The 14,676-nt window shown below is 46.8% G+C and overlaps 1 protein-coding gene across 1 annotated transcript in view; it reads left to right on the top strand.

The window, feature by feature from the left end:
- Positions 1-2,248: 2,248 nt before the first annotated feature.
- Positions 2,249-14,676, top strand: part of LOC311513007 (calcium/calmodulin-dependent protein kinase type IV-like) — a 44,848-nt gene continuing 32,420 nt past the window's right edge. Inside the window, exon 1 of the mRNA XM_084614534.1 lies at positions 2,249-3,403. Within this exon, the coding sequence (XP_084470660.1) occupies positions 3,306-3,403 (98 nt within the window). The 5' untranslated portion in view covers positions 2,249-3,305. The remainder of the gene's footprint in view (positions 3,404-14,676) is intronic.

Consider the following 14,676-nt stretch of genomic DNA (forward strand, 5'->3'; position numbering starts at 1 on the left):
ATCTCCAGCGCTGACCTGTGTGGGGAAAGCTGAGGAGAATCGCTGGAAAGCTGGGGAAAGCTGGGGAAATTGCTGGGAATCGCTTTGTGGGGAAAGCTGAGGAGACCCCCCTCAGGGAAGGAAACTGAGGCAGGGAACACGGGTAGTGCCACACCGGAGCAGAAGGGGGAGCTGTGCCACCCCTAGGACAAGCACACCAGGGAAATGCGCTCAGCAGCGCTTCGTAATGCTCCGCACGAGAGAAACAGCTTGTTCTCCCCTTTCGCGTGGCTTGCCAAAGGCAGCAAAAGCCTGCACTACCCAGGCCCTTAAATGAGCAGACACTTAGTTCTAAGCTGTGCCAAGAGTGAGTTATCTAGCACTCCGGCCTAGTGCTCAAGGGAATCCTAGGGCTCATCCTGCTTACCAGCTGTGTGGTGCACTGGGCTGGGATCCCACCCAGCTTGTGTGCTGCAGGAGAGGTGAGATCTAAACTGGAATCTGGTCTGGCTGCTCCACGGTTTCCCCAGGGGAGAGGATCCCACATAGCTGATCTAGCCCTGAATCACTGACATTAGAGAAGGTAAAGATCTGTCACACAGTCTGTCCCCTCCCTCCCTACACAGGGCTTTGTCTGGTCTCAGGTTAAATGTCTCAGAGGATCTGGGGCTCCCTCACTCCCCATGGGACATTTAGGTGTCTAGCCTCAGGTTATAAGGCAGGGCCAAATTGCTGAATTGGTTTAATCTCAGCTCCATTCCCAGTGCCCTTGCGACAGTCGTCCTCACAGCCATGAGCACCATTAGGTGATCATCTTTCACTTCTCCAGCGCCCATCCCCCCACATAGATTGCAGATCCCCACAACACCCCTGTGAGACAGGGAGGTGTTATTAGCCTATTGCAGGTGGGGAAACTGAGGCACAGAGAGGCACTGTAACTTGCCTGAGGTCACAGAGCAAGTAGATGTCAGAGTCAGGCATAGAACCCAGATTCCTTGACATCCAAGCCGGTGCTCTAATCACTAGAACCCGTGCTCCCTCTATGTGGACACTTCTTCTGGAGAACTCAGTGTGTTGATGGATAAATTTGGCCTGGATCCAAGATTTGCTGAGCATCTGAAAGTCAAGGGGCTCAGCTCCCCTCAGCATCAGGCCTTAAAGTCTCCGTCGCCCTCCGGCTAAGCCCAGGACCCATTTACAAGCCAAGCCTGCCCATCCTAAGGGTGCTTGGCTATTGGCTGGGTGAAAGTCACAGCCCAGCTGGGTGGGGTTGGGACTGGATTGGAAGGACAGTTTTGTGCTTAGGGCACCAGCCAAGGATGTATTTGATCTTGTTTGAGGCACGGCCTGCGCGGTCAGAACATAAAAGGACTCCATGCTTGGCAACTCAGCTGGCTGTTTAGTAAGAGGACTATTTGCTGAAACACTGCAGCTAGCATGCTAGCCCTGTGCACACAGACTGGCCTCTTGGTACCTCTTCCAAACACTTCCCTCCTGCAACCTGGGCTCCTCTCTCCAAGTTCCATGCAGGTAGCTACAGATCTTTGTTTAATTCCTGGCTCCGCCACATCTTGAGACCCTGGGACAGCTCACGGGGGCTGGGGGCTTTCAGAAGGCCTAGCTCTCCTCCCATTGCAACCAATGAGGCTTTTATCACTGACTTCAGCGGGTGCAGAGGTTGATTAATCCTGAGTGCTTTTGCAAAACTCACCCTTAAGCTCCCTGAACCTCAGTTTTTACAGTGTAGAGGAATTAGAAATCCCCCTTTAAATAGTGTGTGAGCCCTCTTGTGGTGCCCACTGTGTTCTGTGCTTTACAAACCAGCCTGAGCAGCCGTATGTGTATGCAGCTAGACCATGGATGTGTAGCTAGTGAACATGGTTATTGGGACTGTGCCTGTGTGGTTGTGTGGTTTCTACATATTATTTGGTTGCATAAAGAGCAAAAGATTGATGAAAAGTGCTGAATCAGAGCTAGGTATTATCTGTAAATGTGGCATAAGAATCCTTCCTTTCCCCCAGCCTCCGTAAACTCATCATGGGGCTCAGATCTTGGAGGTGGGGATGTCTCTATTTGTTCCTATGATATATACTATTAATATGAAGGCACTGGGTAAAATGACTGGGGTTATTTAAGGAACCAGCTGTCAGGCAGGGTTTTTTGTGCTGGGCAGGAGATTGCAGTGAGAGCAAAGAGCCATTTGGTGGCACAGGAGAGCCACTTAGAAAGGAGGGGCTAGAAATCGTTGGTGTTTCTCATAAAGGTCGCTTGTATGCTGCAGCTGCCGGGCGTGGTGTTATGCCTTCCTCGAGCCCCACAAGAATGACACAGCAAGAGAGAAACCCATGTGCTGATTTTTGAATGCCGTGCTGAATTGCTTGCACAGATGCAAAACTGCCTGCGTCTCCCTAGCCTTCCCTTTGCGGACGAGGGAGGAATCTGAAACGTGAAATCCTGGGATTTTCCATAGCCAAGAGGGCTGGGATCACTAGCTGCAAATATCAGCGGATCAGCACATATTGGAAATCTTCCAAGATTGCAAATCTGGGAGTTGCTCTGGGATGGCCCAGGCAGTTTGGGGCAATTTGCAACATGGGCCTTGAGTACTGGGTCAAAGAAGCAGAACCGTAGTAGAACAGAAGTGAAGGTGCAATCAGAGGCGGGGGTGTCTTTCTTGCCAACTAACCCAAAATGTTTGGAACTTTAAAGAGCAAACATTGAATCAGGGACAGATGCTTCAATATGCAGCGATTCCTTCTCTGCGGTTATGTTCAGTAATGAAATCAAAATGAATATTAATCAAGTTACAAAGAGCAACTAGCTGAAAGGATTCAGGATGATGCAAGCCACCGGCAGAAGGAAGCATGTTCCAGAAATAGAGGACACCACTGATGTCTTGATTTCTGCCATCTCCTGAGAAAAATACCAAGACACAAATCTCCTGAAGTGACCATCCTCAATGTGCAGGACTATTTGCTGTCTCTCCTTATGTGCATGGAGGGAGCGTTGCTGGCAGAGTCTATGAAAATCAGCTTTTGGCATTGAAAAGACATGGAGGGGCAGAAAAAATAAGGGGTGTGCAGAGGCATCATGAAAACCACAGGAGGGAGGAATCAATCTGAATCAATCTGACTAAGCCCAGTGTGCAGGTCTGTCAGGACAGAGATTTGCGGATATAATTTTATTCCACCAGAGAATCCTGAGAACTGCTTTTTAGTCCATCTGCATGTTTGACACTGGAATAGGTGGGGAGGGTGGGAAGTCACGGCAATATTCCAATCTCTGTCCCGCGTCCAGCAGGAAATTCCTTTCTGCGGCCCCTAAACATGCCTACCTCCGAACCCGGAGCGGAGTACTGGATTGACGGGTCCCACCGCAACACTGCCCTGGAGGACTTCTACACCATGGGCCTGGAACTGGGAAGGTAACGGTTTGAGGTTATCGGGATTTGATTCATCGCGTGTGTGGGCTTTGCGTTTCTTGCTCATAACGGTGCCTCTTGGAGTTGGGGCTCAAGTGCACGTGATGGGCAGATCAAGAGCCTGGAGTGAAATGTGGAGAGGGTCTCCCAATGGATGGGAGAGAGGGGCGAATTGTTTTCATTAGGTCATGCAAACCAACCCCAGAACCAGGATTATATCTGGTAGGTGATGGGGCAGTTCGGTTTAGGGTTTATAGGACTGGGCCTTTCCTTCTCCGGCGCCTGATCCTGTAAAGGGTAGAGTTGCTTCAATGGCTCTTGATTTATGTTCAGATTATTCCCCCTCTCACCCCTTCTTCTGGCCCAGGAGTGATTTAGGCATATCAAGAAATGAGCTCTACCACGATTCACCAGGCGGAGCAGTGCCTCCTTTCTATGAAAAGGGGTAAACAGGGAGGTGGCAAAGTTTGCAGACGATACAAAATTACTCAAGTTAGTTAAGTCCAAAGCTGACTGCGAAGAGTGACAAAGGGATCTCACAAAACTGGGTGACGGGGCAACAAAATGCAGGATTAAATTCATTGTTGATAAATGCAATGTAATGCACACTGGAAAACATAATCCCAACTATACATACAAAATGATGGGGTCTAAATGAGCTGCAACCACTCAAGAAAGAGATCTTGGAGTCATTGTGGATAGTTCTCTGAAAACGTCCACTCAGTGTGCAGCAGCAGTCAAAAAAGCTAACAGAATGTCGGGAACCTGTGGAAGAAAACAAGTCCTCACTCCGCGTTTGTCAGCAACAAGTCAGAGACACATTATTACGAGCAATTGCAAGGGAAGACTGCGGTCGGACAGGGGGTCCCCTGTCCTTAGGCAGATCATCAAAAACAAGCAGTTTAAAGACAAGTATTTATACTCTCCCGTTACATACATCAATGGTTCGTTTCTGTTTATACATGGGTTTTTGTATATATTCTGCTTATTTAAAAAAAACAAAAAACCCAGCATCTCTTGCAGTCATTCTTACTTGCACAAGTCCCCTCTCCCCTTGCTTTGTCTCTAAGTTAACCAAGATGGCTGCATTCAGGCTCTCTTTTTCTCCTTCCACTTCCACAAATCATTAGGAAAGGGATAGATAATAAAACAGTAAATACCATAACACCACTATATAAATCCATGGTATGGCCACACCTTGAATACTGCGTGCAGTTCTGGTCACCCATCTCAAAAAATATATATTGGAATTGGAAAAGATACAGAGAAGAGCAACAAAAATAATTAAGGGCATGGAATAGCTTCTATATGAGGAGAGATTAATAAGACTGGGACTGTTCAGCATGGAAAAGAGACGACAAAGGGGGATATGAGAGAGGTCTATAAAATCATGAATGGGGTGGAGAAAGTGAATGAGGAAGTGTTATTTACCCCTTCACATACCACAAGAACCAGGGGTCACCCAATGAAATTAACAGGCAGCAGGTCTGAAACAAACACAAAGAAGTATTTTTTTCACACAACGCACAGTCAACCTGTGGAACTCCTTGCCAGGAGATGTTGTGACGGCCAAAACTATAACTGGGTTAAAAAAAGAACTAGATAAGTTCATGGAGGATAGGTCCATGAATGGCTATTAGCCAAGATAGTCAGGGATGCCATCCATGCTCTTGGTGTCCCTAAGCCTCTGACTGCCAGATGCTGGGGCTGGACGACGAGGGATGGATCATTTGAAATTGCCCTGGTCTGTTCATTCCCTTTGAAGCGTCTGGCACTGGCCACTGTCAGAAGTCGGGATACTGGGTTAGATGGGCCATTGTCCTGACCCAGTGTGGCCGTTCTATTTCCTTAAGCACCAGATAGTTCAGGAACTGATAACAAGGACCAGAGCTTCGGATTTGAATCTGCCCCATTTTGCAAAGGAAGTTCTGTAAAAGTGGTTACTCCTGTCCAGGCCTTGGGGGCTGATGTGCAATGAGCGTGATGTGTCTCAGTCCAACTCCTACCGGGCTTTTGTCCACCATCGCAACTGATGCTAACTGGCTGTCTTGTCGGTCTGGACGATAAAGCTAATGACTCAGCGGATGTGGAGAGCTCATTCCGTGAACAGACATGCGACTTACGTCTGATCGGTCCTACGTGGACCTGTGCTTTCATAATGGGCAGGGCACGTGCCCCGCTGTGTGTACGTCGGGACTTGCGCTAAACCAGGCCAGGGGTGAATTTTCCAGACTCGTCTCTATGTTGGAGAAAAATGAGATTTTAAAGTAAGCCAAATGTTGCGCTTCAAACCCTAGAATGTGTCTTTTTGAGCAATAGTTTTCTCCAGCTAGGGTCACTTATTCTTATTATTTCTGATTTGCATTGCAGTAGCGCATAAGGGGACCGCGCAGTCAGGGATTCAGGCTCTGCGATGCTAGGCCCTGTGCAAACCAATAACATAGATAGTCTCTGCCCCAGAGAGCTCTCAATATGCAAAGGACTCTTTGATGTCAATGGAAAGGCTCCCCTTTACTTCAATGGGCTTTAGATCAGGTTCTAGGTGACTCAATAGACAGATGGAACGAAGGGGGCGGGGCAGAGGGTGAGAAGACAGAGTGATGGGAGAGACCGGTGTGATTGTGTAAGTTAGTAGACACAGAGTTTTTCTGACCCAGATCCCACTGAAGTCAGTGGAAAGACTCCTGCTGACCAATAGCAGGCCCTTGGTTTGGGCCCTTACAAAGAAATGGGCAATTTGCAAAACCCAGATCTGGAGCTTGGTTCAGATTGGAAGTACCCCTTAAAGTTCAGGAGAGTTTGGAGCTGGAATGCTGAAGCCCTCCTGTGGTCTCAGCCTTCTGGACCAGCTCTAGAAGTCGATTGTAAGTTATTTGCATTGCAGATATCCATATAACATAAAAGTCTGATGGAAGCATAGGCAGGAAATGCAAAGGTAAAACGAAAAACCTACCCTTAATTTAATACGTGTTGCAGACTCTCTTGATTTTATCATGAGTCTTGCAATATTTGGCGCTTTTCCAAAAGCGCCAGCTCCTGGAGTCAGGTGATTAAGTGAGAATCTCAGCTTCCATTTAAACAAAACAAGCTTCTAGCCCTCATGGCTGCAGAGAAAAGCTTGTAAACATGAAACGTAAAGGCTCAGGACCCAGAAGACAAACGTACAATCTTGGGGCCATCTTTCTGGTTCGTGTTTGCACAGCACCTAGTGCAGGGAGGTTCTGGTCCATGAATGGGGCTCCTGGACGCTACTGCAACAGAAGTAAATAAATAAATAGAATAAATGCACCATAAACATCATCATTATCCTAAAGAGGATTTTTTTCCCTCATAATTTGTAAGCCAAATACATGAGGCTGGAGGGCTGGGCTTGCAATTTTTGCATGTTTGGGGGTGGCAACACTGTACCCTGCTGTGTCTAGCTGTTGCAGCTCCCATTGGTTAAGAACAATCCTCAGGGCCTGATTCCCTAACGCACTCGCATGCTGATGTCAGAGGAGGTTATGAATCCCTGACACCACTGAGCACCAGGCCCTCCGTGCTTACAGAGCCCTGTACATCTACCTGGGGGTCAGAACTTTCTACGGATGGGGGAAGTGAGCAGACTAAGGCTCCAGTCTCTTGGGCCAAGGCTGTATAGTCAAGGTCTGATCCAGAGACGTGCTGAGCACCCACAATCCTCATTGCCTCAGTAGGGTTAGCAAACACTCTGGGTCTCTCAAGATGAGACCATTACAATCCAGAGCAGGGCTCAGGTCACCCTTGCTGAGACCCTTAGACAACTCTGCTATGGTTAGGGTTGTGTAACGAAATGAGACTCTCTGGGTATTTCCACACTGCAATAAAACGCCGGCAGCTGGCCCGGGTCAGCTGACTTAGGCTCAAGGGGCTTGGGCTGTGGGGCTATAAAATTGCAGTGTAGACATTCGGGCTCAGGCTAGAGCTGGAGCTCCGAAATCCTGCGATGGGAGAGGGTCCCAGAGCCTAGGCTCCTGCCCTAGCCTGAATGTCTACACTGCAATTTTATAGACCCACAGCCCAAGCCCTACAAGCCTAAGTCAGCTGACATGGGCCAGAAGCGGGTGTTTAATTGCCGTGTAGACATATCCTATGAGAATGGACCATATCTCATATCTCCACAACAAAAAGAAAAGGAGGACTTGTGGCACCTGAGAGACTAACCAATTTATTTGAGCATAAGCTTTCGTGAGCTACAGCTCACTTCATCGGATGCTCACGAAAGCTCATGCTCAAATAAATTGGTTAGTCTCTCAGGTGCCACAAGTCCTCCTTTTCTTTTTGCGAATACAGACTAACACAGCTGTTACTCTGAAACATCTCCACAATGGTAGCTCTCCACCTATTGTTTTTGGTCCATGCGCCACAAAATGGCCAAAAAATTCATCCCTTGATGCACCATATATTCCATGGTCCTTTGTGCTTGCAGAGGATTGTGGGATTTGGGTCATGGGAAGAAACAATGAGAGATTTTGGGCCGCGGCTGGATCTACAATAACTGGATGCTACGAGGTAAATTCAGGACCAAATTTAGGAGCCTTCAGCTTAGTGCTGGTTGGAAAACTGGACTTGGTTCCATGAACATGTCCAACTTTTGCCAGTTGGAAAACGGTCAGAAAAACCCACAATTTTGGAACAAAATATTTCAAAAATCCCCCCCCCCAAGATTTCGAGGTGAAAAAACTTCCAAGGGAAAATGTGACCAGGTCTATTGAAGACAACTTTCTGTCAGCGGGTGGTGGAAGTCAGACTTTGCTGTCATCCCAGTGGCTTCTCTTGGGAATTAATTCTTCTTTGTTGTTTGATTAAAACAATGAGCAATCTCCAAGGGCTTCTTCGGGAAGGAATCTTTGTATTTTTAACCAGCTAGCTTGCTTGCTTCGTGAGTTTCCCTTTCAATGCTTACCGTTCATTATTAAACAACCCAAAATAAAAATGAAAAATCTGAAAATGCACAAAGAAAATTCTTTCTTGTAGTGGAGGCGAGATTGGAGAGGTTTAAAACATGACCCCAATAACAGTTTAGCAATGTTTTAAAGCCCTTATATTTTTATCCTGATCCGTGCAACAAACATAACTGAGCCTGTGTGTGTAAATCCTTAATTAGGGACTCTTTTTAAAAGCTGATTCTTTTTTCTTCTTTGTGACCTGTTGAACCCTAGCATGGCCACAAGTACAGAAGAGCTTTTAAATCTGTTTGCTTTACTCAGCTATCAGCTATGAGAGCTCAAGAGGCTCAAGAAATGCACAAGGGGTAGAAAGGGGCAGGAACAACTGAGGTAGGATTGTGAACTGATTAGGGCACCTAACTTCAGCTTTAGAAGACCTGAATTTAATTCCCTGCTCCGCCACATACTCTCTGTGTGACCTTGGGCAAATCACTTAACCGCCCCCAACCTCAGTTTCCCATATGTAAAATGGGGATATTAGCATGGCCCTGCCTCCCGGGGGGCTGTGAGGGTAAATTCATTGGCAGGTTGTGAAGTGCTCTGATATTATGGTCATGGGGACCGTAGACATACCTGAGAATGGCATCTGTAGAGAACTGGAAATGAAATAGCTCAGTCGGGTTTCAGTTCATATCCCTGCCCATCCACAAAGGTACCAGGCTATGTTAAGGCCTGATCCAACACCCTTTGGCGTCAACACCCACTGACACCAGTGACTTTGGATCAGGCCCTTAGACAACAGCGCTCTGCACAGCCGCAGACAAAATACTTTCGTGTCACTGGAACAAAAGCTCAGCTATTTCTTTCCTTTTTTTTTTGCATTCATAGCTCTTCAATATCCGGAGCCTGAGCCAGCAGTCTTTCACACACACAAGTAGCCTTTACTCACGTGACTAAACCCATTGATTTAAGGCCCAATCCTGCACTACTGAAATCAATGGGAAGTTCGCCACTGGACTGGTGATGGGTGTGATTCACGCCCTCCCCCCCACCCCCCCCATGCACAGGGCCAGTATAAGACGTGCAGCCTTCAAGCCCCACTTAAGCCTTCAGAATGGGGTATCGATGTTGCATGGGTTTTGCACTGGCCGTGTGCATGGGGCATCAGTTTTGCCCCCACGTGAATGAGGGTTTGCAGAGTGCCCCCGTTGTCTCCAGCTGCTCTTGATTTAGCAGGTAGCTACGTTCAGTGCTTTGCTGGGCCTAAATCCTGACGGATTTCCCTGCTTGACCCCATTCCATCGCTGTGGTAGAAATTCCATTCCGTTGACTTCCCTGGGAGCAGGACAGGACCCAGTCTCTAATAGAAACACTAACAAAGCTCTTAACTGCAGCACAGATCAGATGCCCTGCTAGACAGAGCTGTGCAAATAGCTGGTTTTTCGGTTCACTGGCAGTTTGGCAAAATTGGAGGGAAAATCATAGAAGATTAGGATTGGAAGAGACCTCAGGAGGTCATCGAGTGCACCAAATTATTTCAGGATGATCCAAAATGAATTTTTTAAAAATTTTCAGCCAGGCAAAAAGCAACAACAACAAAAAAGTTTCCAGTCAAACTAAATGTTTTGTGTAGATTTTAAGCTTTTTAAAATGTTTTCTAAAAGTAAAATGGAAGGCAATTTTATTGACAAATCAACTCATTCCCTTTTGAAAATATTAAAACAAAACATTTTGATTTCTTCAGAATTTTGTTTGTTTCCTGACCAAAACAATTCAGCAAATTCTACATGAATTCATGATGTATTTCAGTCGACCCAAATCTGCATTTTTTGCCCCCAAAAAGTTTTGGTTGAAAACTTTTGCCCAGCTTGAATGCTGTATTAATGAGAAACCCTGGCAGGGCAGAGGAAAAGCCCCAGGTTGCCAGTAAAAACCAGAGGTAAAGAACAAGTGGAGTGTCTGTTAGCTCTTGGCTTTGTGTCGCCAGATATTAATACCGCAGACGTATGGATTTTATTAATGCGTTGTCCGAGAAAAATAGCACAGCAGTCAGGATGAATGAGTTCCAAGGGAACTGAATTTAAATTTCATTTCTATAGACTTTGGGAGGTTGTTTTACGCTCTGGCAGATCATGTGAAGCTAATATTTGAACTTGAAAATCCATCTGCATTAAGTTCCAAGGGCTCTTCAAGGATCATAATAACAGACAAGGCTGTAGCTGGCCGCAATGGAGATTCCATTCCATGAGTCAGTTACCCTTCTTGTCAAAGACTGGGAGTCGATTCCCAGTTACTCCATTCCTGTGCTTGGAAGGTAGAGTTGGGAGATTACGGGGGCTTTCAGATACTTTTGTGTTTCCTGTATTCTTGCAACATACAGGCCCTGGTGTAAATTAGAGCAGTCTCAGGGCTGCTGTAACTTATGTTGTTTCCCGGGGGCCCCTGTGGGAAGCAGAGAACATCTGTAGGGCTTTGCACTCCATACATATTCCCAACACAGCCCCCATACGAGGAGCTGGGAGCAGGACTGATGCAGAGTCTTGACATCAACTGTGCACTGGCAAGGGGTATTCTCAGGGGGTTTTATGGATGACGAGAGGACTCAGGCATACAGAGGTGGGTTGCCGAAGTGGCAGTCAAGGGGTTAATTCCCCCCAAACACGTGTTCTGCCTTCTGCAGGGGGGCAGATAGAGAGGTTTGGCGACAACTCATCAGGGATGAGAGAGGAGGGGAAAAGAGCCCGGACCATGTGTTGAGAAGCTACCGCTCTCAGCGGAGTCCGTGGGAGTTGTTGCCTGGGCTCAGCACCGTCTCAGGATTTGGCCCAACAAGCCAGCTCCAGGGCCCAGTCCTCCATCAGGCTGCCCCTCACACACACAGTTGTTCCCCCCAGCGCAAAGTGGATGTACAATCCTCCCAGTCGTACCTGAGTCGTTCTCACTAGAGCTGCTTGCTGGAGTGCGCAGCAGACCCAGGTCTGCTGAGCTGAGTGCGGGGGAAATGGTTCTGTTCCTATAAACCAGGGATATGCAGACTGCGGCTCGCGAGCGGCCAGTGCCTCCTGCCGCTCTTTGCAGCATATGATAATAAAATGCTGTGTGATTTAATGACTAACGAAGCTAAGTTATTAACCCATCAGGATGCTTGCACTATGTTATTAACCAATTGTAGGTGATAAAATAATAATGCTTAGTCATTTTGCTGTGAGAATTGTGTGTGTATAGAATTGTATATAAACTAAATATTTCCCCTGCCATCCTGTTTAAACACGAATATATCGTACGATAGACAATGAAACACTGAATTCACACTCCTGTGGCTCTTTGGGGTAACGCTGATGGCTGGTTTGGCTCCTGAATCTCTGAGATCTGCGTATCGCTGCTTTGAAACAATAGCACAACTAAGAAGATCTGTTGTGTTCTGTGACTGTCCTTATATCACACTCAACTCTGCAGTATCTGAGAGCCTTCCGATAGTGTCCTTTGATTTCATTAAAGCATTTGTAACACTGGCCTTTGTAAGAGTGGGATATTGATAGCCTGCTCCAGCCTTTGTTTTTATTTTACCATGATGTGTTTCTTTGTGTTGTGACAGCACCGAGGAGCTCCCAGCCGTTGCACAGTGGGCTGCATGGACACAGAACCAAAAATCTGCCTCTACCCCCAAAGAACTTACAATCAAGGACATTTTATTTATCTAGCAATGGAAGCTTTCTTCGGCCCACTCCGCCACGGCAAATCCGGGGCGCTGAGCCGGCTTTGTCACCTCCTCGCCTGCACATACCAGTGCAGCCACTAGAGAGAAATAGCAACGGGGGAGGGGGGGCTATTCAAAAGTGGGTGCAATTGAAACATCCAGATTTCAATCAAATTAATTTTGTTCCCTCCCAAAACCCCTCCCCCCGTCTGTACTTGTCAGTCCTTCGCTTCGCTCTCTTTTTTTTTTCCTTTCACAACTTGAAACGCCAAGTACTGTGTGTAATCAGAGGTGATAGAAAACCATTCTCCATGTGCATTTGTCACTTAGTACCATGCTGCCTCTGGTGCATTGAAAGTGACCGAGCAGAACGCCTTCCGCAGACTGATTTGTAGCCAATAGTTTCTTCTAATCAAACAGTGAATCACAGCACTCAGCTTAAAGGAGGGGTGGGGGCGAATCCATAAAGCGGGGTTTCAAGGCCATTATCAGACAAATGAGCACAGACAAGTGATATTTATCAGGCGCAGGGGAGGAGGGCTTTAGAATATTGCACAAATCAGTTCTAAAGACAGACTGGATTGAACAAAAAATGGCCAACTAGGGAGTGAGATAATAGTTTATTCCCTGTAAAAATTAATTGCTGAAGGATATTGCAGTGAAGAACAAAAGATAGGCCCTGAGTCTGAAATCTGATCTAACTGGGTCCCGGGTCTACCTGATGTGACTTGCAGGACTGGGGTCTTAAATCCCATATATGTTGGTTTGATTATTGGTGGGGAAAATGTGGATTTTTATCCTGCTTTCTGTGTCATATAAGTATAAAATTAAAATATCTACATCTCAGTGATGTAAGATGAGCAATTGCAGCTGTATTCTCGATCAGCATTGAGTACAACATAACAAACCCAGAGGTGCCCCCAGGTGAGAAAAGGTGCAGGGAACCTCTTCAATTACATCTGTGCATGACTGGGGTGAATAGAGTGCTTTGCTTGCATGTTAGATGGGAAGGACCTAACAAAGGGGAGGGGGGCCAACCAGGCTGGAGGTGTGGCCATCCCTTCATGTATGAGGCCTGATTTGCAGTTATTTTGGACCTGCTCTTGGGGCAGGGATGGCTTTCAGCCATCTTTGTGCTCACTGTATTCTGGGGTTATGGAGGCCCTGGGAATAAGTTAGAGCAGCCTCAAGGCTGCTCTTATTTATGCTTTGTTTCCCTTGGCCCCTGGGAAATAGAGCAGCTGCAGGGCAGTACGCTGGTCCAGTCACAACCCCCAATCCAGTCCCTCAGCTAGGGGCTGAGAGCAGGGTGTGCATAGAGCCCGCAGCACACCAGCCAGGGGAGCCCTCTGCACTGGTAGGATGGCCCTGGAATGCCCTGGACCCAGGAGCATCTCACAATAGCCAGGCCAAAACTCAGCCTATAGTCTTTGGCTCCTTCTCCATAAACGATTATATTGGATAAAGTTAGGATGACCAGACAGCAAATGTGAAAAATCGGGACGGGGGGCGGTTGGTAATAGAAGCCTATATAAGAAAAAGACCCAAAAATTGGGACTGTCCCTATAAAATTGGGATATCTGGTCACCCTAGATAAAGTGTACACTCGCATTAGAAGCAAATCCAGTCTTTTTTCAACAAATTCCGTCGTTACACATTTTCCAGTCATCTGTAAAACAAACACAATTATATCTCCATTCACAGTCAAGGTTGATTACAGATATTTATTCAGAGCTTTAAGTAGAAGTAGAAGATGACTCTTCTGGAAGCTCAGAGACTGGGTCAGCGATACAGACTGACTGGGGGTAGCTAATTTGTCTAAATCCTGCCACTGCCACTGATAATGTTATTGGAAAACACAAAGGGTAAGAGGCTCTTGCGTGTACATTGACACGCAAAACTGAGCATCTCTTAAACTTCGAGCTGATTATTTTTGAATGATTATACTAAATGCAGGATTTGGGCTCTAAAGTAGCCATGCAGAACGTTCACCTTGAACGGCAGCTGGATGAGACACATCGAAGTCTGGTTTTGGATTCAGACTTTGCACGGGTGGCGATAGATTCAGGATGCCTGGGTTCTGTTCCTAGCTCTGCCACTGACTCACTGCGCAACCATCTGTACAATGGGAGGAATAAATACACACCTTTGTGTACACAGCTGAAAAGGGGGATTTGGGGCAAAGAATCAGAAATGACACTTGATCCCCCAGGACAAGAAAGTCAAAAAGTAATAAAATGTGTTTGATTGCTCAGAGTGGGAATTAACCTGCATCAAAGATGAAATTGCAGGGTTGTGCCATGGTGGCTTAAGCAATAGTGGATTTCGCTGTCCAGTGGTTAGGAGATGTTGTGAACTATATCTAAAAATTACTGGCAACTGACTGAGACTGCGGGGGATTTTAAACGTAATGATTCCTCTTTAGTAACTTGAAGTGGCTTAACTTTATACACTGGTACCTTTCCTGGACCATTTTGCTGATCCTCAGAAAACTGGAAAAGCATTTTGAGGGTCTAGTGGTTAGAGCAGGTGACAGGGAGTCAAGACCCCTGGGTGCTGTTCCTGGCCTTGGAGGGGAGGTGGAATCAGGACTCCTGGGTTCTATTCGCAGCTCTGCTACTGGCAATACTAGGTGTCCTTGGGCAAGTCACCTCTGTTTTCCCTGTACAATG

The sequence above is a fragment of the Lepidochelys olivacea genome (assembly GCF_965140295.1).
Source record: "Lepidochelys olivacea isolate rLepOli2 genome assembly, chromosome: 25".
Taxonomy (NCBI): domain Eukaryota; kingdom Metazoa; phylum Chordata; order Testudines; family Cheloniidae; genus Lepidochelys; species Lepidochelys olivacea.